This window comes from Sceloporus undulatus, chromosome 6 (genome assembly GCF_019175285.1).
Source record: "Sceloporus undulatus isolate JIND9_A2432 ecotype Alabama chromosome 6, SceUnd_v1.1, whole genome shotgun sequence".
Lineage (NCBI taxonomy): Eukaryota > Metazoa > Chordata > Lepidosauria > Squamata > Phrynosomatidae > Sceloporus > Sceloporus undulatus.
Genome location: NC_056527.1, coordinates 118,244,771 through 118,272,369, shown reverse-complemented (window position 1 = coordinate 118,272,369; position 27,599 = coordinate 118,244,771). Strand labels below are relative to the sequence as shown.

General features: G+C 45.1%; 2 protein-coding genes across 3 annotated transcripts; one reads left to right on the top strand and one right to left on the bottom strand.

Annotated features, from left to right (window-relative positions):
- Positions 1-261: 261 nt before the first annotated feature.
- LOC121933943 (zona pellucida sperm-binding protein 3-like) lies at positions 262-14,691 on the bottom strand. The gene is made up of 13 exons (XM_042473924.1): positions 14,347-14,691; positions 12,484-12,602; positions 11,896-11,999; positions 11,293-11,470; positions 10,362-10,482; positions 9,931-10,022; positions 8,296-8,426; positions 5,883-6,002; positions 4,586-4,714; positions 3,834-3,917; positions 2,416-2,535; positions 1,550-1,669; positions 262-494 (listed from the first exon to the last, which is right to left on the bottom strand). Exons 1-13 carry the CDS (start codon positions 14,689-14,691, stop codon positions 337-339), a joined length of 1,821 nt encoding a protein of 606 aa, XP_042329858.1. The 3' UTR covers positions 262-336.
- Positions 5,899-27,599, top strand: LOC121934097 (asialoglycoprotein receptor 1-like). Of its 2 annotated transcripts, XM_042474146.1 has the most exons (10): positions 5,899-6,030; positions 16,091-16,183; positions 17,502-17,620; positions 19,320-19,436; positions 20,438-20,533; positions 21,152-21,223; positions 23,266-23,352; positions 23,814-23,965; positions 25,527-25,633; positions 26,610-27,599. In XM_042474146.1, the coding sequence occupies exons 2-10, from the start codon at positions 16,164-16,166 to the stop codon at positions 26,758-26,760; spliced, it is 921 nt and encodes a 306-aa protein (XP_042330080.1). In that variant the 5' UTR covers positions 5,899-6,030; positions 16,091-16,163; the 3' UTR covers positions 26,761-27,599. The 2 variants fall into 2 exon arrangements, with proteins under 2 accessions (XP_042330080.1, XP_042330081.1); XM_042474147.1 differs by lacking the exon at positions 5,899-6,030 and having other exon boundaries at positions 15,879-16,183; positions 17,502-17,599.

Here is a 27,599-nt window from a genome sequence, read left to right as displayed (position 1 = left end):
AACCTGGAGACTTTCCTGCATGAGATGACCATGAGTTTATGGTCATCTCATACGAGAGAATTAAAGCAGTTTGATCCCACTTTAACTGCCGTGACTCCGTCCTTTATAATCCTGGGATCTCTCTGACAAACCAGTTTAAATACAGTACCTACAGATTTTAATATTTTGCATCATAGCAGTTAAAGTGGTGTCAAACTGCTTTAATTCTGCAGAGTGGATTCATCCCATCTTGCAAACCTTGGAGTGAGAAGACCATGCGAATGCAGTTAGGAAGGGCTTCAATGCCCCATCATTTTGTTTTACTCTGTTTCCATTATTACAGCTGCCAAGAAGATGCTAAAGCTCTGTGGCAAAAGCAGAGGGACGGAGTGCCGAGTTCGAATGGCGGCATCTTCGGAAGAGGAGGGCTCCTAGAATAAGGAAGGTAACTATAACGCCTGCCATCAGAAGGCACAAACTGAGCAACACCACTCCTCCAGATGACTGCTCTGGACCTAGAGAAGTGGAGAAAGGGTAGAAAAGAACATTATTGCTACTCTTTAATCCTACTGAATCCTGGGATTTGTAGTTTGGAGAAGGAGTTAAAGAGTTTTGTGCTAGAAAGCTGACATACACTGTCCCAAGGTACATTTTGGGGGACTGTTAAAGGCATCTGGGCCCATTCACACAGCACTGGGTCCACTTTAAGGCTGAATTTACACCTGCAAAATAATTCAACCTTGATCCTGGTCCTGTGAAAGTGAAAATCACTTCTTTTAGATGCCGGAAGGCTTTAATGCAATTAAAAAGCCCACACACGCACACTTTTGAGTCTGCAGTTTCTAGGGAAAAATGCTTTTTCCAATGCCCCAATTGGGATGCAGGGGTTGGGGTGGCTGGAGGGCAGGACAGGTTGGGGAACTAAGTACAACGAGCGTGGTTTCACCATTTAAAAAACACACACCAGTGTATGTATGCATTCCTATATAATATGTAAAGGGACAGCTCTGTTTTAGGAGCCTTTGGAATATTTGAACATGTGAATATTTGCGCGGTGTAGTGGGCTGAGTGTTGGACCATGACTCTGGGAGACCAGGGTTCAATTCCCTTCTCCAGCATAAAAACCCACTGGGGTAAGTTACATTCTCTCAGCCTCAGGGGATGGCAATGGCAAAGCCCTTATGAAGAAACCTGCCAAGAAAGCCCGATGATAGGTAAGGATGAATTATTTTGCAGGTGTGGGGATTCAGCCTCAGGTTCAAAGCCACAGAAACCCACTGGGTTTGCTTGGGCAAGTCACACTCTCTCAGCCTCAGAGGAAGGCAAATGCGAGTTCCCTCGGACCAATCTTGCCAAGCAAACCCCATGATAGGTTAACCTTAGAGTTGCCATAAGTCGGAAACGACTTGAAGGCACACAACAACATTTAGAATTCCCACCTGGAGAGCTGTAGTGCCTCCGGAAACTGCATATCCCAGGATTACTGCGTAGCACAATGATATCACTCATTGGGAAGCCTTCTTTGCTTCAAACTCTGTGGCGAATGAGGGACAATGTTTTGAGATCTCACCTTTTGCTGCCATGTTGGCACCTTCCACTGGGAATTTTCCAGGAGTGCTGGAGGGAAGAGCATCTTCGAGGGGTCTGGACACAAGCTCTGCTTTGAATTCCAGAGCTGTCCTCTCCTCCTCTGTGGAGGAGAAAGTGAGTATTTAGCTAAGATGGGGAACAAGTGAGCCATCACATTTTTACCTTGTAAGGCAGAGTACTGCAGGGGTATAACTGCGGAGGTGAGAATGCAGTTCCCCTGAATTTCTAGCATTGCAAAGAGCAAGACACTAGAAATTGTCTCCACCAAGAATTCTTCCATTTGCTGCGTTGGCTTTCCCTTGGAAACTTGTCAATCCCTTTTCTTTGCATACCTAACTTATACTTCTTGCTCAACCTAGGTAGCCAGCCACCAACCTGTCCTGCCCTCCAACCCCATCCTCCCACAGTTGGACCTCAATCCCAATTTGGGGCACCAGGCCCATGTTTTTAAAAGCCTTTTCTTTAGAAACTGCAGAGTAAAAAGTAGTTTTTTAATGTATTAAAGCCCTCAAGCATCTAAAAGAAGAGCTTTCACTTCGAAACCAGAGGAACATCATGTGTTCAGACAAGACCGGGATTGAAGTAAGGATGAATTATTTTTCAGCCACCAGGTGAGCTTGGACAAGTCATGCTCTCTTAGCCTCACAGGAAGGCTTTAGGGTTGCCATAAGTCTGAAACGACTTCAAGGCGCACAACAACATTTAGTACTCCCAGCTGGAAAGCTCTAGTGCCTCTGCAAACTGTCTATCCCAGGATTACTACATAGCACAATGATGCCACTCACTGGGAAGCATTCCCTGCTCCAAGTTCTGTAGCAAATGGGAGGCAATGTTTTGAGATCTCACTTTTTGCTGCCATGCGGAGAGCTTCCATGGAGAATTTTCCTGGAGTAGGGGAGGGAAGAGCATCTTCTAGGGGTCGGGATACAACCTCTGCTTTGAAGTCTAGGGCTGTCCTCTCCTCCTCTGCAAAGAAGAAAGTGGGGATTTAATGTCAGGATCTGAACAATTCAGGTCCTGCCATGAAATGTCATTGCTGAATTACTGGGTTTAAGATTATTGTGTGTTATTATGGTTATGTTCAAGCTGTGCCATCGTGACATTCATCTAATGAGGCCACTTTTAGAACAGAATATGGAGAAACAGAATGGTTCCCAACTGGCAAAGGGGTCAGGCAAGGCTACATTTTATTTCCCTATTTGTTCAATTTTTATGCAGAAAATGTCATAAACAGCAGATTTAGGAGGAGTGAAGATCAGAGGAAAGAACATCAATCAGCAGAAGATCGGAGGAAGGAATATCAGCAATCTAAGTTATGCAGATGACACTGTATTACTAGAGGAAAACAACATAGACTTGGAATACTTACTAAGGAAAGACAGAGAAGAAAGTGCAAAGGCAGGCTTACTGCCAAACATAAAGAAAACAAAAATAATGACCATGGAGGATGTACATATATTCAATGTGGAAGATGAGGAGATTGAAATAAAGACTTCCCATGCCTTGGCTCAAAGATGGATCACAATGGAGACTGAAGTCAAGAAATCAGAAGGAGACTAGGACTGAGAAGGGCAGCTATGAAAGAACTAGCCAAGATCTTAAGGTGCAAAGATATACAACTGAGCACAAAAGTTGGAATCACACAAGCCATTGTATTCCCTATTTCCATGGATGGATGTGAGAGCTGGACAGTTAAGAAAGAAGATAGGAAGGAAATCAATTAGTTTGAGATGTGATGCTGGAGAAGAGTGCTGAGGATACTGCCAAAGAAACAAACAGATGTCCTTGAAGAGATTAAGCCTGAACTCTCCCTGGAAACCAAGATGATGAAACTGAGTCTGTTGTACTTTGGCCACATCATAAAAAGGAACAATTCACTGGAAAAGACAATAATGCTAGGAAAGGCAGCAGAAAGAGAAGGAGATAGCAGGCCAGATGGATAGATTCAATCGGGGAGGTCATGGGTATAAATTTGCAGGACCTGAGCAGAGCAGTGGAGGACAGTGGGGCTTGGAAATGTCTCATCCACAGGATTGCCATGCGTTGGGATCGACTTGAGGGCAGTTAACCACATGGGATATATTGCACCCATAGTCGGCAGAGAAGAGGAAAAGATGCCCGTCTGGAGAGTGAGCAGATATGTGTGGGAGCACAGATAACATTCGGCAGCTTGAAGGTCAGTCTCATGGGAAGAATGCCAGGGGCTTGAGAAAAGGTGGTGTGAGTGGACAAGAGCCAGGCATGTCCTGCAGGAGTTTTCGTACCTGGCACAGCTGCTTTGGTCTGATCCTCAAATCCAGAGCTATCTTCTCCCTCACCAAGGAAGATGGGGCCTCCCCGGACATAAGCTGCAAAGAGTTAAGGACATCATTAACAACCGGATTGGACAGGCTGCAGAGATCTAGTAGCAGACAGAGGACGAAATGTCCTTCTCCTGTCCTTTTCCTGTTGTTATAGTGCGATCACGAGATTGTCATATGACATCGCACTTATCCCGTCATTATCCTGCCAAGAAAGTGTGATTGACTGCGATTGAGCAAAAGACTTTCAAATGCAGATCCTGTCATGCTTCGCTCTGGACCCCACAACATACTCCAACTCCCAGAATTCCATAGCCTTGAGCCAGGGTCTGCTCTGGACCCCACAACATACTCCAACTCCCAGAATTCCATAGCCTTGAGCCAGGGTCCGCTCTGGACCCCCACAACATACTCCAACTCCTAGAATTCCATAGCCTTGAGCCAGGGTCCGCTCTGGACCCCCACAACATACTCCAACTCCTAGAATTCCATAGCCTCTTGAGCCAGGATGCTGAAAAACGGTGCCAAACTGGGTTATTTCTCCAATGTGGATGCAGCCTAAGGTAGTTAAACTATTATGGCAAGTATTCAGCACCTTGGCCTATTCCTGGGTGAAAACCTGGGGTGGATTCACATCCCTGCTGACATGGAGGACAGCGATGGTTCCTTGCTTCTTTTGGACTTGAATTGTTATAGCACTTGCCCAGCAAACTCACCTTCCCAAGGCACTCCTGGTTCAGCCTCCTCTTCTGAAACATTGATGGATCCTTCCTGCTCTTTGGAAGGGAACTGGGTTCCTGTTTCCTCCTCCTCCTCTTTGGGTTTGATGACTGGCAGAAACTCCTCTGTCGTTGCAAGAAAAGCAGACCATGAGGTTAGGGCACTGGAGAGACTGGAAGGCTGCCTGTAGCCCTCCCTGTACTCTGGCTGTTCTTCTTGCAAAATCTCACCAACGCTGAAGTCCATCTTTTCTGTACAGTTGTCTTCTTTTGGAAAAGACAGACCTCACCAGTGGAGGGATTTTGCAAGCAGGGGCTTCTGCAGCCTTTGCCCGTCCAGGAGACAAGAGCGAGATAATCCAGATGTTTCTATGAAGCCACTGAACAGAGGATGAATTAATAACTGGGTTTGTTCATTTGTCTCTCCCCTGCTCATCCCTTTCTCCCTTCTGTAATGTCTTTTAGAAAGTCTTTGCCGGCAGGCTTATGGTCTTTTAAATTGCTCTTACACAAACCCTCCAACTGTCCTGATGGGAAATGCAGTTCCAATTAATCCTCTGTCATCCCACTTTCCCAGCTGCTTTTGAAGTGTCCCAAGTTCTCTCCTCCTCTTGCTTTCCCCCATTGTCCTCAGTTTACATTAATGGCATCCTTCCAAATATCCCAGTTTGGCAGGGACAGCCCCCAAATAATCCTCTCCCACTTTTTCAGCTGCTTTCAAAATGTCCACTCTCCTCCTCCCACTTTCCTCCTTTGTCCACAGCTTACTTCAGTTGCTGCAAACTGAGTTGAAGGAGCAAAAGTTGTTTGCCTTCAATTCAGGGGGGAGAGGCTTGCCTTTCCCAGGAGGTTCAGGCAAAAGCAAACTGCTGCAGCCCCTGCTAGCTTGCATATTCTCCTAAATTAATACATGTTGCCCCTGTGTCCATCACTGGATGTTGCTTGGCCACCTATGTCCCAGTTTACATAAGTTAAATGTTGGAGAGTGTGCTTGTGTAACTTGCACAGAGAGCTTTTTTAGCTGGACCAGCAGATTTTTTTTTACAAAATGCTTTAAATAAAGGGAAAAAATAAAATTGACTAAGCAAAACCACAATGTGGCAAGCAATTTAGGCTGGGAAGTAGCCCATGGTGTGGTAAAGAATTCCCTCCAAATTGGAGAAGTGAAACTCCCACTGGACTAGCTGCATGCAGAACATTTGGTTGTTCTGGGAAACTTATGAAAGTGTCACAAGACAGTTCTTGGAAAGCTTAGGAGGTCACCCCATCCTTCTCTCCCCTTTGCTCCCTTTACCTTCTATCACCATTTCTTCATCCTCCTCCGGATCATCAGGGACGGTTCTGACACTCTCTTGGGCATCAGAGACAAGGAGGGGACCCAAAACCAGTTGCGCTTGGTGAGCATCTGTTTCCACTGCGACCGAGAGAAAACCAGAAGGCAGGTGAGTTTTCAGGACTGAACAGAGGATCCTGGTCATCTACAAGGCTGGTCACAGAACATAGAACTGAAAGGGACCCCCAAGGGCTATCCAGTCCAACCCACTTCTGCCATGCAGGAAGACACCATCCAGCCTCTGCTTTAACATCTCCAAAGAAGGAGGCTCCATCACCTCCAAGGCAGCAGGGTCTTCCACTGTCTAACAGCTCTTGCCATGAGGATGTTTTTCCTAATGTTGAGCTGGATCCTCTTTTCCTGGAACTTGCATCCATTGCTCCTATTCTCTGGAGCAGCAGAAAACAAGCTTGCTCCCTCCTCAATAGCACATCACTTCCAACACTTAAACAGGGCTAGCATGTTCCTTTACCTTCTATTACCATTTCTTCATCGTGCTCCAGATCATTAGGGATGGTTCTGACACTCTCTTGGACCAGCTGCATGAAGAACATTTTGCTTTTCTGGGAAACTTTTAGTGGCATTTTAACAGTGGAGTTTATCAAACGGAAGGAATTTCTCTTAAATTCGAATGAAAAGAAAGTGAGGCCAGAACGCATTCACTTAAAGTCTCTAGTTTAGTGCAATTATGTGAATACGCATTGCGTTCGAACTGGCTTCCCATTGCCCAAAAACAGCATGCCATTGCCCAAATTTGCGTGTGGCAGTCTATCACACAATAACTTGAAACCCCATGATTGCATTCAGACTGACTTCCCATTGCCCGAATTTGCATGTAGTGGGTTATCACACAATAACATTAAACCCCATAATTGCACTCAGATTGCCATTGGATTATACTTCCAATTTCCCTTGTCTGATAAACCTGTCTTCTCCAAACTAAACATACCCAGCTCTCTATGTCATTACTTGGAGGGCTTGATGGTTTCCAGACCGTTCACATCAGAAGAACCCCAAGAAGAGAGATCTACCCATTGTCTCCCTGAGTTGGAACTGGCTGCAATCTCAGGACTCCCTAAGACTTTGGTTTGGTACCCAAAAGTGTCAGGGGAGTTGTGGGGCTTGGAGTTGGGCCACACCAAGTGACACCTTATGAGAGGTAAAACCGCTGGTACCAACACATCTGCCTTTGGGCAGGAATGGGTTGCAGCATTCAACTGCATCCCTCTAAAACACTGGAGCTCAGGGTCCAGAGGAGGGCGAACAAAATGGCGAAGGGTCTGCAAACCAAAAAGCCCTCTGAGGAGCACCTTTGGGAGCTGGGTATATTTAGCCTACAGAAGATAAGGTTAAGGGGTGACATGATGGCCATGTTTAAATATTTGAAGGGATGTCATATTGAGGAGGGAGCAAGCTTGTTTTCTGCTGCTCCAGAGACTAGGACCCGGAGCAATGGATGCAAGCTCCAGGAAAAGAGATTCCACCTCAACATTAAGAAGAACTTTCTGACAGTCGGAGCTATTAAATAGTGGAAGATGCTGCTGCCTTGGAGGGCTGTGGAGTCTCCCTCTTTGGAGGTTTTCATACAGAGGCTGAATGGCCATCTATCCCAACAAGAGCTTTAATGGTGTCTTCCTGTGTGGCAGAAGAAGGGGGCTGGACTGGCGGCCCCTTGGGTGTCCCTTCCAATGCTAGGATTTTAAGAGGGGTGTGATTGGGGAAGGCTCAGGGGGAGGAGAAGGAAATGCCTCGTGGATTCCCCCCCCCCCCCAATTTTTAAATATTACAATTTAAATTTAAATTAAATATATATTATTCTTTTACATTTTTCTTAAAAAACATCTCACATCTTACCAAATTTTCACTTTAACCACATGAAACAACGGGCATGCAAATGTGCATTTAGGCTGTGTGCATGGTATTGTCATTTAAAGGTGTAATTTTAATTTTGCTATTTTGTTTATATCACAACTATTGCCATTATATTGAGTGAGATACGGGAATTACGATTTACAAGTAACATTGGTACAAAAAATACCCCCATTACAAAGGATTCTATATATAGCATGGCATGGGAGGAAGTCAGTGGTGTGGTGGTGGCACCATGAGTTACTGCACTGGGTGATGCCCACCCTAGTGATGGCACTGCCTTTTGCACTGGGGTGGTAGTCCTCCTTGGTATAGATTTTCCTAACCTGGCACCCTTCTGAATAGATGGGACTACAACTCCCACCTTCAACAGGTAGTTTGGAGAACCCCAGGCAGCGATGCTGGCTGGGGATATTGGTGACTATAGTCCAATACATCCATGAAACACCTGGTTGAGGGGATGTTTCCGGTGGGAACAGCTGAGGGGCTTCCTAGGCAACCTTACCTTGCAGACTTCTTTGCCAGCTCATCTCAAATCTGGAGCTAAAGCTGTGGGGCCGAACCCCTGAAATATGGCCACAGTTCTGACTCTCGCAGCAACGGCAGATGTTCCGGGGCCCCTCCACTGGATGCCAACTGTGAGGAGAAGCAGGACGTTAGGGCAGGGAGATCCCCACATACCCCCCATTCACCTTTACAGGAAACACACCTGGGGAGAGCTTTCCTTTCTTCTAGACAAGGCAGGAGATTCTGAGCGACCATCAGGAAGAGCCTTCTGGTGGTCAAAGCCATTAGACCTAACTTTGGAAGGTGGTGGACTATCCTTTGTTGGAAGTGAAGGGACAGAGGCTGGCTGGCCTAACCTCTCAGGGATGCTTTAGCAGCAGATTCCTACACCGCAGGGGGCTGCAATAGCTGATCCTTGGGTGCCACTTCACGCTGTGTGCTCCTATGAGCTTCTCTTCAGAAGTGCAATGTTCCTGGCTACTGTGGGGTTCCTTGCCTTCAAGGCAAGCCTTACACAGATCTCAGAAATGTTATTTTTGGACAATAACTCCATGAATCTCTCAATCTGGGAGATTTTATGGAAGACCCAAACCCTCCTTCGTGTTTCAAGGCTGAATTGGAGGGCTTTCCCTTCCTTTGCCCTCCCAGAACAGCTGCTATTTATTACAGTGTTTAAGTAACAGCTGTTGTACATTAAAGAATGCTGTGATAACAGATCTCAGGACAGAACAGAATTAATAAACCTGCCTTGAAAGGCACTCCCAAAACACACACCATCAAGTCAGCTTAAACCATTAAACATTTAAACCAATAGAAATACAGGTTGAGTCTCAGTTACCCAAAATGCTTGGGACCAGAAGGGTTCTGGGTGTTTTTTCCTTCAGATTTTGGCATGTTTGCATATACATAAATGCGGTATCTTGGAGATGGGACCCAGATCTAAACACAACATTAATTTATGTTTCATATACACTTTATGGGGCCAGCGTGGCATAGTGGTTTGAGGGTTGGACTATGGCTGGAGACCAGGGTTCAATTCCCAGCTCGGCAATGAAACCCATATAAACCTTATGGGGCCACTGTGGCATAATGACTCTGGGCAAGTCACACTCTCTCAGCCTCAGAGGAAGGCAATGGCCAACCTCCTCTGAACAATTATTGCCAAGAAAAACCCATGATAGGTTTGCCTAAGGGTTGCCATAAGTCGGAAACCACTTGAAGGCACACAACACACACCTTCTAGACACAGCCTGATGGTAATTTTATACACAATATTTTAAAATAATTTTGTGCCTGAAACAAAATTTGCAAACACTGAACCATCGGAAAGCAAGGCGCCACTATCCCAGCCACCCATGGGAAAAAAGTTTTAGATTTTGGAGCATCTCAGATCTCAGAATTCCTGAAGAGAGAGATCCAACCTTTATTGCTATATATAAATAGCTGGATTTTAAAAAACTTTGCAGAGGAAGGCTAGACAATTGCAGGGCAGCTGGAAACTATGGAGAACAGAAAGGTTATCTGTCTAGGCTTGAAAGGGAATGGTTATTGGGATTGGGGGATTATCTTGAAGAAAGGCGTAGAAATAAGGAGGAGAGAAGGATTCAGACTTGAGATTTTAGGGGAAACCCACAGGTTGGCTTCTGGACCGAAGGAACATGCTTTGTTCAAGTCATCCGGCACTTGCTCCGCCGGGGTGACTTTCAGGCGGCATGTGATGTAGATCTGGAGGAAAAGGAAGTGTCACAATAAGATTTATTTTTAATATTTTTGAATTTTTATTCAACACACTCAAATACCCTGATTGGTAGTCAGCATTTGCTTCCGGAGAGATTCGGGGAGGGAGAAACCGAAGCTTCCCAGTTTCCTCCAGCGCAAAGTGCCCATGAGAATGGGGCCCGACTACCACACACATCCTCCTCCCAGCGGATGTGCTACCTTGCAGGTCTCTGGAAGTCCCCCCCCCCACAAAAAGAAGGACCACTGCAAAACATAGAAAAAATATATATGAAGGTTTCCCCCACTATCCCACTTCAATAGGTGCCCAGAGGAAGAGGTTCTCACCAGATTCCTAGGATTACCAGCAAACCTGAAAGCGTCTACCATGAACCGCAAAGACTCCTGCCGGGGCCTCGGGGAGAGGAACGCAGAGGAGACCGAATCCTGTCTCCCATCTAATAGGCACCTGGATGGAGAGGAGATTATCGTATATACTGGACTATAGGTTGGCCTCACATATAAGTCGAGAGCTGATTTGGGGGCCAAAGTTATGGGTTTTGATATGCTGAGAACTTAGAGATTCCTAGAGAGAACATACTAACACAATCCATGGAAAATCAAATCTGCAAAGTCAAGGCTGCCAACATGGAGGGACGAATATAATACAGAGAGACCCCTTCATTGGTTTTCCCAGTTCTTCCTCTGCGCATCGTCTGTTCTTTTGGACTCCTTTCAACCCATCCAAGAGAGATGAGAAAGCCTTTAGGGCTGAAGGGCAGGTTATAAATACTGTACCATAAATAATAATAATAATAATAATAATAATAATCCATCCAGTTGTGCGATCGCACACCCAGAGCTGGTGGAATCCATAATCCTAAATAATAACTTCTGCCAGTATTTAGCAAGGAAAAGATCTAGTCCTCATGCCTACAGAGGGATACCTGCGGGTATTTTCAGTTTCTGACCATTTGCTATTGATCCATTCCTTGGAATGTGGCCCTTAAGTTCAAAGAGGTTCCCCATATCCTTGCACACCCTCCAGCATTTCACAGACGAAAACCAGGAGACATGTGGTCAAGGCGGCAAAAGTTACGAGTGAGAAAGAGCATACAAGTTAGGAGAGGCTGCAGCAGTTTGCTTTTGTCTACTGGGAAGCTGGCTGGGGGATTCTGGGAGCTGGAGTCCAAACCCAGCCAACTTTCCCTAAGATTGCAAGTTGTCTAGTCCACAGCGAGGTCCCTTCTCCTTGCCATAATGCCGTTCATCTTCTTACCCGTGAGAGTCAATAATGGCATATTGGGCTGCCAGTGTGGCTTCAGGGCTTGGTCCGGCTGTGCAGCTGTCCACAAAAACCCTCAGGGGCAGGTGGTTTTCCGTGTGGACATCGGCCTGCAGCCGCAGGGTGTCTCCAAGCTGGAAATGGGCAGAGGTCCTTTCTGCGCTCCAGTCATCTGGGACAAAAAAAGAGGACAAAGAGGACTTAAAATGCTTCAATTCCAACTTCGTTAGTCTTGGAACACTTACATAAATGTGGGTCTCAAGCCTTCTGGTTCTGGGTTGCCATATTATCTGTTTAGCTGGGTTCCCCCAGATTCCTTGGCTGCATCCACAGTGGAGAAATAACCCAGTTTGGCACTGCTTCAACTGCCATGGGTCAATCCTAGGGAATCCTGAGATTTGGAGTTTGTTGTGGCACCAGAGCTCTCTGACAGAGAAGGCTAAATATCACATCAAACTACAGATCCCATAATTCCATAGCATTCAGCCATACCAGTTAAAGCGGCATCAAACTGCATTATTTTCTGCAGTGCAGATGCCCCCCAAACCCCTGCTTAGATGGATGCCCCCCCCTTTCCATCTCAAATTTCTTCCTTACCTTTCATCAGCCGCAGTGAAAATCCAAGCCTTGCTTCGGCTGCCATGGTAGAGCTGAATGGAGCCCAGGTGGGCTTGATGGCTCTGCTGGTGAGGTTGCCTTTCCTGGAAAAGGAGCATCCGTGAAGTGGGCCATTAATCCACGGACAACAAGACCCTTCAATGCCATGCCGTCATCCGCTCTGGTTAGATTAGCTAGCCTTCAGGTGTCCCTTTCAGCTTTATGACCCCTTGTACCCCAGCACCTTTATCTTTGATCTGAAGTCCTGGTCCAATGCTGAAACCTATATATATCACACTGGCACTGATTTATCCAGAGACAGTTGGACACCTTGCCCTTCCTCTGAGGTGTAAAGAAGAGGGTGGCTTGTTCTAGGTCACCCAAGAGATTTCTGTGCCTGAGCAGGGATTCGAACTCTGGTCTCCCAGCATCCAAATCCAGTGCTGAAACCACTACACTTTGCTGGGACTCAGATGTTCAACTGCCAGGCTGGAATTTAAGCAGAACGCCAAGATTTTGCAAGGTATGCATATGTTACCTTAAGACTTTCCTTCCACCAAAGCTATCCATAAGACTCACTTTTCCTACCTGGGGTAGTGGCACTCAATGGGTATCTCTGCAGCGTTGGTTCTGACAATGACAGGGTTGTTGGCCAGAGATGGGGCATAGAAGAGGCTGGTTTTGTAGATCAGCCAGTCTGGGGTCATCTGGAACAGAGAGAGGCCCATTTAGATGTTGTTTATTGACACTTCTGGAACCGGAAGGGGATTTGGGGCAGCCTTCCAGATGCTGGCAGACTGCAGCTCCCAGCATTCCTTACCATTGGCCATAATGGCGAGGAAAACTACTGGAATTGGCAGTCTAATAAGATCTACAGAGCTGCAAAATTCCTGTTCCCTTCCCTAGAAAGCCTTTCTAGAAACAGGGAGTATGTGAGAGCAGAAGGTTTTAGAGGGAAGTGTGGGGCACAAGTTAGAGCAGAAGTGGGCTACTGTGAGCACCCAGGTGTTTTATTTTTGGCCTATGTCCCATCCTAACCAGGGATTGCGGGGACTGGCATCCAAAAATAATCTGAAGGATTAATATCTAGAAAACATGATAGCCTAGAAATTGGAATAATGTGGAAAAAATAACTGGAATGATCTAGAAAATAGATAGATCACAGATAGATAGTTTTTTTGTGGTGCCAGCCACAGATGCTGGCGAAACGTCAGGAAGAAACTCTTCTAGAACATGGCCATAGAACCCAAGAAACCCACAAAAATCTATGGGTGCTGGCCATGAAAGCCTTCGACTTCACTATATATATATATATATATATATATATATATGAATATTAAAATACTATGGAAAAGGTGATCTGAACTGGAAGAATTTGGAGGGTTAGAATAATGTGGGAAAATATCTAGATGATTGGGACAATCTAGGAGGAAAAACAATACCCGGAGTATTGGAATAATATGGAAAGAGTAATCCAAAGACCTGGGAAAATTTTATTTCCATTTTATTTTTTAAATGAAATTTTATTAAACATATCTTAAATATAAAAACAAATCTTAAAAAGTACACTCCTATCATACCCATACATCCATAATAGACATACTTTTACCTCTGCATCTCCTTTCCACTTTCTACTTCCATTCAGTAATCGGCTTCACTTGCTGCTTATTGACAGTCGTTCTTGCGCTGTTCTTTTCTCCAGCCTTAACTCAGCCAATCCTATCATGCGACTAATCATTTTCACAAATCCCAAAGAAATATATATCTAATCAACCATTATTAATCACTAAAGCCAATAAATGGCAACTAACCCCATAAAGTACTAATATATTTTACTACTTGTTCCCAAGTTTGAACAAAATTATTTGTTGTGAAGTCAAAGGCTTTCATGGCCGCCAACCATAGTTTTTTGTGTTTTTTTGGGGCTATGTGGCCACGTTCTTTTCCATCATTTAAAAAACATATTAATTCATCTAATTCAGCCATTTGGAGGAGTCTTAATAGCCAATCCTTTATACAGAGAGAATTATATTCCCTTTCCAATAATGCGTAGTCAGAAGCCCTGCAGCTAAAGTCCTATAATAATACAATTTTACCTTTGTTTTTATCAATACTGTAATCAAGCATTCTTAATAAATATAATTCTGGTTTCATTTTCAATTTTAACATTTCCATTTTATATAAGGGATCCCATTTTACTCTGCCATTGTATTTAATGGCACTTTAGCATCCATGGATTTTGGGATCCTCTGCAGCCGCGGGGGTCCTAGAACCAGACTCCAGTGGATGTCAGGGACCCACTGTAATAGGGTTGCCATAAGTCAGAAATTACTTGAAAACACACAACAACAAATTGTAGTGTAACGCTTTGAGCCAGCCCTTTGGCATACCCACAACCCAAAAAGCTCTGCCCACCCAACTCTGCACCTTTTCTTTTGCCACATGCCATACCTGCACAGTGCTGCCGCATTGGTGGAGGCCAGCCTCAAAGACCACCAGGTTGGTCATAGGGTCAAAGGAGACCGGGAGGCAGGGGGTCACTCCAAGGGTCAGGTCAGCCGGAGCCACCAGCCTTCCCACACCAAAGAGGTCCTGGTGGACGGTTACAACCACTTGGTGTGGCTCACACTTTACTGTCACTGCATGGGCACCCCTCGAACGCGGGGCATAAGGTTGTGCCGCAGGTGGGAGGACCCAATTCGGGGCCCATGGGGGGATGTCTGCCTGACCCCTCCATTGAGCCAAACATCTCCAGCCAAAGGAGACTACAAATCCCAAGACAAGCAAGGGCCCCATGTGAAGAGCTGGTGTGCCAACATGAACCAAGGCCAAAGTGGTGGGCCCCTTTTATAGCACTTCTTGGGCTTCTTCCCTCACCTGCGGGGCCTCCAGGTAATGAAGGGCCGGCCCTCCTTCTCCAGGCTTGCTGCTCACAAAGCTGGACTGACAGGTGGACATTCAACAGGGAAAGCTTTCTCTGGCCACAAAGGTCCAAAACACACTGCAGACATCATCCAGTTTGAGACCGCTTTAACAGCCCTGGCTCAGTGCTAGGGAATTTTGGGAACTGTCTTTTTGTGAAACATTTAGCCTTCTCTGTCTGGTGCCACAATAAACTACAATTCCCAGGATTCCCTAGCACTGAGCCAGGGCAGTTAAAGCGGTCTCAAACTGGATTATGTCTGCAGTGTGTTTTAGACCCTGAGTTTCCCTGTGGATTTCTGGCTTTCATGGATAAACAACGAGGGCATCCAAAAAGAATGAAAAACTGGAGCATCTTCCTTCAGTTTATCTACAATAAACGATGCGCAATTTATAGCCATCAGATCGCAGCCTTGCAAAAACGGAAAGCTTTCGAAAAATCACGCTTGACAGTATACTATGGAACACAATCACACAAAAATTACACAAATTTTAACATCAATAATGTTGAACTTGATATAATAAAAAATAAATATCAACAATGTAACATCAAGCAGGTCACAATGATACCTAATCCTTTCAAACGAATATAGATAGATAGATTACTTTGTAACGCCTTCATTCCCAGTTGTGAATAAAGCATTTCCTGGAAATGGGTCAGATCTTTTCGTTTGCCAAAGAGGATCATGCTTCCCACCTCTAAAAATTAATCCTAATTCAGAAAAGTGGGGTGAACACCCCCAAAATATGTATTTGTTCCCATTGCCTTTTCCTTTTGTGTGTGTCTTTAAATCGAATTTACTCCTGAGTATAACAGTAGCAACCAATTCCTTGAATCTTAGCATTAGATATTCTTTTCCTCTGTATCCCTTATCCACCGTAGCAACCTAATGGGCTGGAATCTCCATCTCCTAAACTGGGGAGACTGGTATGTACTGGGGGCCACAGGTTTGCAGGGTCAGTGTGTGTGTGTGTGCATGTGTCATTTTGCAATGTTTGCCATTTGCCTACTTTGGGGAGAAACAATATTGACAGAGCAAAGGTTCTGAAGTATGTTGCTTGCAGAATATATTTTTTCTCTTCCCATTTCCAGAGTTTGGAAAAGTTCCTTTTCTGGACTAAACTCACCCTCCCTTCTCTAGCCAGAATGTCCCCAAACTTTGTCTAAGGCGGAGAAATCTGGGGGCCGAGGAGGGAGGAAACCTGTGCCCTTGGCCTTCGCCTCTCTTGCACTACTATCACCACTAAGCGCTGCTGTCTAAACTTTGCCCAGATCATCTTTGGGGACAGAACCAAAAGAGTCCTCCGTTCGGTGAACTTGGACACACGAGGATCCCCCCTGGAAAATGGCAACCTCAGTGGACAAGTAAGTAGCCCACAGGCTTCTTTGGGGATTTGGCTTCTGCCCTTGGAAGACCTATCTCAGCAGGGTTTTGCTGGCTGACATTGGGCTCTCCGGCTCATTCTTTGGCCTTCTTGCTTGGAGTTTCCTTGTTGAGTCTCAAAACACAACATCTGGAGTAAAAATGTGGACATTTCAACTGCACAGGAGTTAAGGAGGGATGGGTAGAGTGACTAGTAAGAACCCAGAGATGAGGCCTGCATCTGCACTGCAGAAATATTGCAGTTTGACACCACTTTTACTGCCATGGCTCCATCCTATGAAATTGAGATTTGTAGTTCTGTGAGATATTTAGCCCTTTTTCTCAGAGATCTCTGGTGCCACAGCAAACTACAAATCCCACGGAAGCCCCATCCCTGTCCCCCCTCAGAGCCTGTGCCAGTGCCGGCACCCACGGGAAGAAGGGCAGGAGGGGGAGGCAGGGGGAATCCCAACCTGGCAACCCCCAAGAAAGGGTCGATTGACCCCCAAAGGGGTCGTGACCCCCAGGTTGGGAACCCCTGCCCTATGAGAGGAGACTTGGGGAGCTGGGTATATTTAGCCTGGAGAAGAGAAGGTTAAGAGGGGACATAATAGCCCTGTTTAAATGCTTGAAGGGATGCCATATTGAGGAGGGAGCAAAATTCTTTTCTGCTGCTCCAGAGAATAGACACAATGGAGCAATGGATGCAAGCTGCAGGAGAAGAGATTCCAGCTCAACATTAGGAGGACCTTCCTGACAGTCAGGGAACACACTCCCTTGGCATGTGATGGCGTCTCCTTCCTTGGAGGTCTTTAAGCAGAGGCTGGATGGCCATCTGTCAGGGATGCTTTGATTGAGAGTTCCTGCATGGCAGAAGGGGATTGGACTGGATGGCCCTTTTTGGAGTCTCTTCCAACTCTATGATTCTATGATTCTATGATTCCACAACACTGCACCATGGCAGTTAAAGTAGTGTCAAACTGTATTAATTCTGCAATTCAGATGCAGCTAGAGTCATGGCATAAAATCCTGGGATCTGTAGTTCAGTGTGGCAAAGCTAAGGACCTTTTTGAAATTTGGCAGAGAAGGTGATAGACATTGTAAAACTACAAATCCCAGGATTTCCTTAGGATGGAGCTACAGCCCTTAAAGCACTGTCAATCTGCATTATTTCTCCAGTGGAATCATTATTCCTCTTCTATAATTATTCCTCAGTGCAGCAACTCAAAACCTCAGCTCCCTCTAACTTTGCACCTTTTCTCCAGTTCTCACCTGACATCTCACCTCTCCTTTCCTCCTTCTCTTGCACCCACCACCCAGTTCTGATGCTTTGGATGTTCAACCCTCAACGGCCGTGGATTATCAAGATCTCAGATCCCTGGATGTGGGAGAGGAAGGTGCAAAACACTTTGGAAAAGGTACTGGGTGCAAACAATGGGGTATTTATTATTATTATTATTATTATTATTATTATTATTAATTATTTGCAGTGGCCCATTGGTATCCACTGGGATTTGGTTCCAGGATCCTCAAGGATACCAAAATCCATGGATGCTCAAGTCCAATTCAATTCAGTGGGGTATTGTTGTTGTTGTTGTTGTTGTTAATTGCAGTGGGCCCTTGGAATCTACTGGGGTTTGGTTCCAGGACCCTCTGTGGATACCAAAATCCATGGATGCTCAAGTACCATTAAATGCAAAGGAGTAGTAAAATGATGCCCCTTACATAAAACAGCAACATCAAGGGTAGCTTCTTGGAATTTATATTTTGAGGGATATTTTCAAGCCGTAGATGGTTGCATCCGTGGCTAAAAACATCCGTGGATATGGAGGGCCGACTGTATTGTCAACTGTGACCGGCAGCCTTGGTTTCAAGCAGGCTGCAACTCCAGATTTACTCCAGGATCTTCTTCACAGGGAGGCAATTCTTTATGGAATCAGACCCTGATTCCATTTAGCTCTGTCTTGCCAATTCTAACTGGTAGTAGATGGGGCTGGAAGACTACATCTCCCTATAGGTGCCTACTCAGGTTTCAAGGTCTTTGGGGAGGACTTTCGGTCCCACTACTATTGCAGGGACACCTGGTGTAAAGGACTTGATAATATAGTAATGTTTATTTATATAGCACCATAAATTTGCATGGCACTTGACAGGCATCATCCAAACTGCATATAACCTGCCAATGGCATACAATCTAAAAGTCATAAAATATAAATTATACAGAAGTTAAGCCAGTTATGCAGTTAAAATACAACCTGTAAAAACAACTCATTTAATCAAATATAGAGGTATAAGAGTTGGCAGACAGGGCCTTCTGGGATGGAAGTCCCGCCAAGGGAGGCTCGGCTGGCCCCCCTTTGCTCTCTTTTTGCCACCAAGCAAAGGCCTTTCTATGGAAACAGGACTCCAGCTTTTAACTAGTGCAATGGGTAGGTTTTATCCGTTTCTGGCTGCATTCCCACTTACAAATAAATTGTTTTGCGATCTGAATTGATGGATTGCTTTGGCAGCAGAGCGTGGTTCCCACTACCTTTGCCTCAATCGCATTTTCTTGCTGCAGAATAAAATCAAATAACCCACTTGTGGTTCACATTCACAAATGAATTGATTTAAAATGGACTTGCTCCAGCTGTCCAAAGGGCAAATTTATGTCGATTCTGATCTGCACCTGGTTCACACTTGTGCGGAATTGATTTAGCCAAAAAGATATGGAAAAAATTAGCATCAAAAAGGCGTGGGTTAAATGGGTCTAGCGCATGGGCCCCCTCTCCGAATCAATTCAGCGATTCGGTTCAAGTGCAAACCAGGGTCATTTATACTGCTTCAAACCAACTTGCAAACTGGTTTAAAATGTAGTGAAAATGAGGCCTAAAATTAATGCTTTAAAGTGGGTTGTGCTTAATGCATGTTAAATCCTGGGGATCCTGGAATCATAGAGTTGGAAGAGACCCCAAAAAGGGCCATCCAGTCCAACTCTATTCTGCCATGCAGGAACTCTCAATCAAAGCATCCCCAACAGATGGCCATCTGTTTAAAATGAACAATGGATAGGTGGTTGCAATAGAGCAATAGATCTTAAATTGGAAGACTGGAGGAGATGGCAGCTTGGGCATTGCCCACTTCTTCCTTTGCCCGCAGGGTTCCCATCGCCCCAGTCCTCCTGGCGCCGTGTTTGCCCCACCAACCGGCTGGTCCTGGCCCTGATAGCGGCCTGCGGCATCCTCACCCTCTCGGTTGTGGTCCTCGGTTTTCAAGGTGAGCGAATGGGCCAAGAGGAGCAGCCAAGGGCTTTGGGGAAAGGAGAAGTGGATGGAGCTTGGGCAAAAGTTACTTTTGGGGGTGATGGTTCCCAGAATCTGCAAAGCCCCCCTGGAACTGTCTGTGGTCCCAGTTTGAAGAAACAGACCCAGACTGCATCTGCGCTGCACAAATAGCGCCGTTTGACACCGCTTTAACTGCTGAGGCTCCATGCTATGGCATTCTAGGATCTGTAGTTTCGTGGGATTTGAGTGTTGCACTATGGAGTTTATCACACTGGGACTAATTTCAGCATTAAAGAGAGGTTAAAGCACATTTAAAGCATACCGCAAACAAAACAAAAATGGTGAGTTCTTGCGCAAATGACTATCGCACACAATTTCGCAAATAAAAGCGATATCGTAAATGCATTGTTGCTGAAATCCCGAAAGTAAAAAGATGCGTGTCAGTGCTTCTTTGTGACTACTTTAACGTTGGGTTTTGTCATGTGAAATCATTTCGCGTAATTAGGCGATTTTTCCAGGATATTCATGGGATGAACTCCCGATCTCCTTCATATGACAAACTCCTATGACTATAGAGACCAGGGTTCAAATCCCAACTCAGCCATGGAAACCCACTGGGTGACCTTAGCTAAGTCATTCTCTCTCAGCCTCAGAGGATGTCAATGGCAAACCCACTCTGAAGAACCCTGCCAGGAAAACCCTGCCATAGGTGGTTTGCCATAGGGTTGCCATAAATTGGAAACAACCTGAAGACATGCAATAACTCAGACCACAAACTATAAGTCCCAGGATTCCATAGCACTTAAAGTGGTGTCAAACTGCTTTATTTCTACTGTAGATGCACTCTTTATATTGTTAAAAATCCAGTTATTAAAAAAATGAATTGATGTTTGAGGCACGCCATCTGTTAGTGCAAAGGAGAGGATAGGCGTGTGTGAGTGTGCAAGGCAAGAGGCCGGTCTTTGCTCTCACCTTTTCTTTTCCTTTGTCCAGGGGTCCAGCTCAATGCGGAAAAATGGGGGACCACCAAGGCCCTGAACAGCTTTAACCAAACGGTCTGGACCGGACTCAGCAGCCTCCAGAACAAGAGTGAGTGAAGCAATGACAGGACGAGGAACAAGAAGCCAAACCGGGGGAAGTTACTTTCTTTTTCTTTTTTGGACAACAGCTCCTAGAATCCCATTGGTCAACATAGAGGGGTTCCAGGAATTTCAGTCCAAAAAAAGTAACTTTCCTAAGCTCTGCACAAGAGTGGGTCCTATTATCAGAGTTAAAACAAGCATCACGAAGGTGTGTTCTACCAAATAGTTGAAGATGTCTCTTTCTCATAGCATGTGCTTTTACTTGTTTCTGCATCTTACTCCAGAGTGAGTAAAGGATGGGGATGAGAAGCCAAACTCAGGAAAAGTTACTCTTTTTCCTTTTGGGTGGCAGTTCCCAGAATCTCATCTGGGAGAGTTCTGATAGTTCCAGTCCCCCCAAAAATGAACTTTCCACCTAGGACAATTTTCCTACAAATTTGTAGGACCCCCATTTTGGTTCCAGGTTGCCAGCCAGGGCCCTCTTCTTGGGGTTGGTCCACCTTTGTGGCCAAATGCAGGCTGAGAAAGGGAGTTGGGAGGGTTTCTTTTTTTGGATCCTGCCGAATGGTGAAATCCTGGGTCCATGATTTCTTATCCCATCATCCACTTGCATTGCCCATTCCAGGGAACAGCACAGGATGGAGACTGACATCACTGGGAAAACTCTTGATGGCGCATAGTGTCAAGATGAAGAAAGGTGAGTGGATTAATCTTTCTGAATTTCAGTAAAAAGAACATTTACAGCGGTCCCTTGGTATCCATTGGATTTGATTCCAGGACCCCAGTGGATACCAGAATCTGTAGATGCTCAAGTTCAATTATTTACAATGGAGTATTATTATTATTATTATTATTATTATTACTATTACTATTTGCAGTGGACCCTTGGTATCCACTGGATTTGGGTTCCAGGATCCCCCGTGGATACCAAAATCCATGTATGCTCAAGTCTCATTGAATACAATGGCACAATGAAATATGTTCTCTGTATAAAATAGTATAATCAAGGCTTGCTTTTTGGCATTTATATACTGTATTTAAAAACATTTTCAAGCTGTGGCGGCTTGAGTCCGTGGGAGGAGGATCCGTGGATGCGGAGTGACGACCGGAAGGACCTTCTCAATAGTTAGAGGAGCAATGGGAAAAGTAACTTTCCAAAGTGTCATGTCCAGCTAACTTCAGGTGGTTCTGCTTTAATAATACCAGCTTGGACATTCATTCTGATAGTTTCCTCCACTTGTAAATGGGCTCACAATACACTGGTCCTTTGGAATCCACTGGCTTTGGTTCCTGGAACCACAGTGGATGCCAAAATCTGTGGATGCTCAAGTCCCATAAAATGCAATGGCAGAGTAAAATGGTGTCCCTTATATAAAATGACAAAATGAAGCCTTGCTTTTGGGAATTTATATTTTTAAAAATATTTTCAAACTGTGGATGGCAGAATCCATGGATAAGGAATCTGTGGATAAGAAAGGGCAGTTGTAGAATGCAAAGTACAGCATCGTGCAAAATAGGGATACCTTTATTGGGCCAGCCAAAATGCACATTATACAGGTGGAACACACTTCCTCGGAGTGTAATGAAGTCTCCTTCCTTGGAGGTCTTTAAGCAGAGGCTAGATGGCCATCTGTCGGGGATGCTTTGATTTGGATTTCCTGCATGGCAGAAGGGGGTTGGACTGGATGGCCCTTGCGGTCTCTTCCAACTCTAGGATTCTAGGTTGCAATCTTTCGAAGCTCCAAAGGATTGGAGTCAAACTGGATCTCAAAGACAGCAGTTTTTTTTATCTTGCAAATGGAATTAAAGTTTCCGTATTTCCTGGACTGAATCTCCCAGTATCCACATGGCCAGAAGGAAGAAGGTCCCACCTGCATGAAGACCTTTCCAGACAACCTGAACTGAGGACAACAACCACAACATCAGGACCAAATGCAGAGCTAATATCATCCATTTCCCCCTCCTGTATCATTTTCAATACCTTTACCTGATGAAGGAGCTCGGAAAGTTTGCATCATGTATAATGTGCATTTTTGTTGACCAAATAAAAGTATCTCTGTTTTGTGGATTTTGGATGATGCTGTACTTTGCTATATAGCCAATATAGCTATCCCTGATATGTACAATGCAAATAAAGGAAGCTAGGAATTTATCACATTGAGGTTGATTTCACCATTAAAGAGAGATTGAAGCACATTTAATGCATCCCACAAATGAAGCTGAAATGGCAAGTAATTGCGCAAATGATTATCACATGCAATTGCACAATGCATTGTTGCTGAAACCCCAAAAGTAAAAAAGATGCACATTAATGCTTCTTTGTGACCACTTTAATGGCTGATTTTGTGCGATGGCATGCGAAATCATTGCATGTAATTACGTGATTTTTCCAAGATATCCACAGGATAAACTCCTGATCTCTCTCATGTGATCAACTAAGAGCATATTTGCCCGGGGCGGGGGGCGGGGGGGGGGGGGGGGGGTTAGATCTGTTTTCCTTTTGGGTCAGAAGTGTGTGAAATTTGGGGAGTGGATAGAACCTAGTTGACGGTTGGGATGGGGCTTGGGTCTCTCTCTCTCACAAACCCAAAGAAATAGGGGTGCCCAGATGTGGCTGTATTTATATATTTGCACACTCTCAGCCCCAGAAAACCCCATGATTTGGTTGGCCAAATAAAGGTACCACTGTTTTGTGGATTTTGGATGTTAACGTACTTCTCTCTTACTCTGTTCTCCTAGCCAACGACTTGTTCCAAGAACAGCTGGAAAACCTACAGCAAGATTCAAGATCATTCAGCTGTGACCTGGTTGAAATGAGAAGCAACGGTAAAGAAACTCCAAAATCAGCTTTCCACGTTTCCATAACTGTGTCTGTGAGTGGGAGTGGGAGCAGGTGCCTTCAAGTCGCCTCTTGACTTCTGGTGACCCCATGAATTTTAGAGGGTTTTCATAGGCAAGGGAAACTCCTTCCTCTGAAACAGAGCCTTCTCCAGCACCTGGACTTTGTTGGTGGTCTCCCATCCAAGTCCTAACCAGGGCTGACTCTGCTTAGCTTCCAAGATAAGACATGATCTTATCCTTGTGTGTGTGTGTGTGTGTGTGTGTGTGTGTTTCTGTGCCTTCAAGTTGCCTGTCAACCTATGGTGACCCCATGAATTTCAGAAGGGTTTTGCTGTTTGCAGGGGCTGAACAGGGTCTTCCCAAGTGTCAGGAGTGTGTGGGATACATAGAAGACATGTGTCAGTTGCGGCTGGGCAATGCTCTGACCCTTTCTGCCCCATTGATAGGCACCAAAAGCGGCTGCTGCCCCAAGGATTGGCAGATCTTCCAGGAGAGCTGCTACTGGATGTCCCGGTCGACGTTGTCGTGGGAAAACGCCAAGAGCAACTGCGAAAGGAAGAACGCGCACTTGGTGATCTTCAACTCACCGGAGGAAAAAGTAGGTGGCGTTTTGACAAAGGCAAAGAGATTCTTTTCTACGATTCAGAAGCAATGCGAAACAGCCGCTGTGGTCGCAAAAGCCTTGTGATTTGCTATACACTCAGTAAGCCATGCTGAAGAATATCCATAAATCACACCAAGCAAACACCTCCGTTCAACTTCTGGGAGCCCCAGAGAGATAGCAACAGAGTAGACCTCTTCTGCAGCCACCAAGGAACAGGCCTGAAGGTCCATGCTGAAGCTCCAACCTTATGTCAATATCTTAGGTGTTTTTATAGGTTTCTCCAAGATCATGCCACTCCTAGATCATACCCTCCCAGGCCATTGGTCAGATGGTTGTCTTCACAGGCGTTAGCCATGAGCCCAACATCCCTTTAAGGTCTGCTGTCTTTAATCCGCTACCTGCTATCTCTTCTAAGTGTTTAGATTCCTCTCTCTGCTTTCCCAGCTACATGTTATCTCTAAGGACTTTATCTCATGGGGAGAATAGGGCAAAATTGGAGTTTAAACAGGTGATTATCCCATGCAAAATGCGACGTCGCATTTAAGATTTTCACAAGACGTCGCTATTAAAGACTAGAGTCAATAAAGGGGCTATAAAGAGGCAATAAACTGCAACAAATCATTCATGGGAAAATGTATTGCCTCTTTATAGCTTCTTTATTGCCTCTTTAATAGCAATGTGTCTGAAAAACTGAAAAGCAATATCACATTTTGCACAGGATAATCGGCGGTTTAAACCCCAATTTTCCCTGTGTGATAAAGTCCTAAGTCTAGGTAAATTCCTATTTCTTCTAAGTGTTTAGATTTCTCCTCTGCTTTCCCGTCTAGATGTGATCTCCCAGTCTAGGCCAGCTCCTATTTCTTCTAAGCCTTTAGATTTCTTCCTGTGTTTTCCCAGCTACATATTATCTCTAAGTTTAGGTAGCTACCATCTCTTCCAAGGAGTTTATCACACAAAGGAGATTGGGAGTTTATCCCGTGAATATCCCTTCACACAAAACCCAAGTGGTCACAAAGAAGCATTAATGCACATCTTTTTACTTTGGGGATTTCAGTGACAATGCATTTCCAATATTACTTTTATTTGCACAATTGTGTGTGATAACCATTTGCACAATTACTCACCATTTTTGCTTTATTTGCAGGATGCTTTAAATGCGCTTTAATCTCTCTTTAATGCCGAAATTAGCCCCAGGGTGATAAACTCCTAAGTGTTTAGATTTCTCCATGTGCTTTCCCAGTTGCATGTTATTTCTTTTTTACAGAGGTTTAGGTTGGCAAATATACAAGACGCATGATTGAGCAGAATGAAAGCAAGATATTGCTCCCAAAATTGAAGGAGCCTATTCTGGTGCCATGGTACAAAACAGGGCCAGGCCACTGCACCCCCTTGATGTTACAATATGTCTTCCAGGAGCAGTCTTTTGGTCTCTGGACACGGAAAATGGAGAGGGAGTAATCTTTTTCCAGGAATGGATGCTCCCCAGTTTTCTACTTGCAGAAGGAGGACAGCACGACGGCTCAGTATTTTCTTAACTTGTCTTTTCTCACGCTAGAGGTTTATAAACCAGCGCAAAAGGTCAGGTTATACCTGGATCGGCTTGACGGACGTCAGCGGAGCCTGGAAGTGGGTGGACGGTTCGACGTACACCTTTCGCAAAAAGTGAGTTCAATTCCTCCTCACCCCTGTTGCGATTTCAGAGGGAGTTGCAGAGTCTGGGGGCAACCGCCAAGAAGGCCCTCTCTTGCGTTCCCATCATTGGTGGCCATGAAGGTGGTGGGATGGAGAGAAGGGCCCTTCTTGGTGACCTCAAAGCCCAGGTTGGCTCATATGGGGAGATACAGTCGGCCAAATGCCCTAGACCTGAGCGCTTCGTAGGTCCTCTCTCACACTTCAAATTGTGTCCGGAAAAGGGTGACCAGATGTCCTAACCTTAAATGGAAGACAAGGCATTATAAAATGTAGGACATTCGAGAGAAAAAAGGAAGACATTATGACATCAATGTGAAAAACATTCCTATAAATGTTTATGCATGCTTCCAAGTCATGCTCCATGGTGGAATTCCTCCTGGACAGAAGGCTGAAGTCTAGGACGTGTCTTGGAACAAGGAGGACCTCTGCTTACCCTGCGGCCCATGTAACCTGCAATGCAATGGAAACTGATTTTCCTTTTGTTTAAAAAATTGTTTTCATTGAATTTTAAAATCTTTTCAAAGTAGCAGTACATAGTGCAATGTAAAATCCAAAACATAACAAAACGAAGCGAAAGGACGCGGAACTGGTCAACAATTATTGTGCCGCAGGGTCCGGTAGATCAGTTCTTTCAGGAATGGGGGTCTTGTCAGATTGTGAGGTATCTTTCCAGAAAGAGTTGTGTGAGTCTGGAGGTTTAAGTCGATGTGGAGGGTCATTGACAAAGTCAATAAAAAGCATCCCGTCCTCTTGAAATGTGCCTCGTCTCATTTGTCTGTTACAAAACCCCATTGTACTAGCAAGCTTTTCCAAATTGCTCCGTGCTTCCAAGATTTGGCCGCCGCCAATTGTGCAGCCATAATAAAGAAAGCAAGCCATTTTCCATGTTTAAGGTTAACATTTCTACTAAGGATGACCAAAAGCCTGTTCTCCTTTTCTTTGAAAGTGACTGGGTGGAAAACCAGCCAGACCACTGGTACGGCCACGGCCTCGGCGGCGGAGAAGACTGTGTCCACATGTACTCGTCCGGCCTGTGGAACGACAACCATTGCTCGCGCTCGTTCTACTGGATCTGTGAGATGGAGCTGAAGTTCTAGAGGAAAGTCGACCTGGTCGTCAGAAGCCGCCCGCCTTCGACCAGACATTCTTTGCATAGAGCAACTGGATTTCCAGTTCTCCTTTGTGTCTGTGTGGTTGTGTATGTGGTCTCTTTCATATTGCACAATTCCAATGCTGTGTTTCCACTTTATCTGACCTGAGGTGTATCTACACCAGTGGTTCCCAAACTTTGGTCCTCCAGGGCCTAATTCCCACTACCTTTTAGACCAGATCACAAATCTATTTGAATTGGTTTAAAAGACCATGGTTCACACTTGAACTGATTTGCTGAAGCGATTTGGAGAGGGAGGGGCCATGCGCTAGACCCATTCAAACCACGTCTTTTTGATGCTGATTTTTTTCCACGTCTTTTTGGATAAATCGATTCCACACAAGTGTGTGAACCAGATGCGGATTGGAATCAATTTAAATTTGCCCTTCAGCAGCTGGAGCGGGTGCATTTTGAATCGGTTCATGCGTCAATGTGAGCCACAAGCGGGTTATTTTATTTTATTTTATTTTGGCAGCAAGAAAATGCGATTGGGGCAAATGTAGTGGGAACCATGTGCTCCGCTGCTGAACCGACCCATCGATTCGGATCACAAAGTGATTTATTTGTAAGTGGGAGTGCAGCCTAGATGTTTTGGACTTCCCTGCCCAGAATTCTTGCCTGTTGACCAGGCTGGCTGGGGCTTCTGGGAGTTGAAGTCCAAAACATCTGGAGAACCAATGTTTGGGACTATACTGTAGGAATGGTGCTGTTTAACGCCACTATAAGTGCTGTTGTGCCATCCATGGAACCCTGGGATTTGTAGTTTTCCAAAGTCTTTTTTTTTTT

Coding starts and splice junctions, on each gene's coding strand:
- LOC121933943 (XM_042473924.1), bottom strand. CDS start 14,691: ATGGGGCCCTTGCTTGTCTTGGGATTTGTAGTCTCCTTTGGCTGGAGA. Junction 10,483..11,292: donor GCCATTATTGACTCTCACGG/GTAAGAAGATGA, acceptor CTCTCCATCCAG/GTGCCTATTAGATGGGAGAC. Junction 8,427..9,930: donor TTCGGTCCAGAAGCCAACCT/GTGGGTTTCCCC, acceptor TTCTCCTCACAG/TTGGCATCCAGTGGAGGGGC.
- LOC121934097 (XM_042474146.1), top strand. CDS start 16,164: ATGGCAACCTCAGTGGACAA. Junction 20,534..21,151: donor CAGCAGCCTCCAGAACAAGA/GTGAGTGAAGCA, acceptor TGCCCATTCCAG/GGAACAGCACAGGATGGAGA. Junction 23,966..25,526: donor TCAACTCACCGGAGGAAAAA/GTAGGTGGCGTT, acceptor TTCTCACGCTAG/AGGTTTATAAACCAGCGCAA.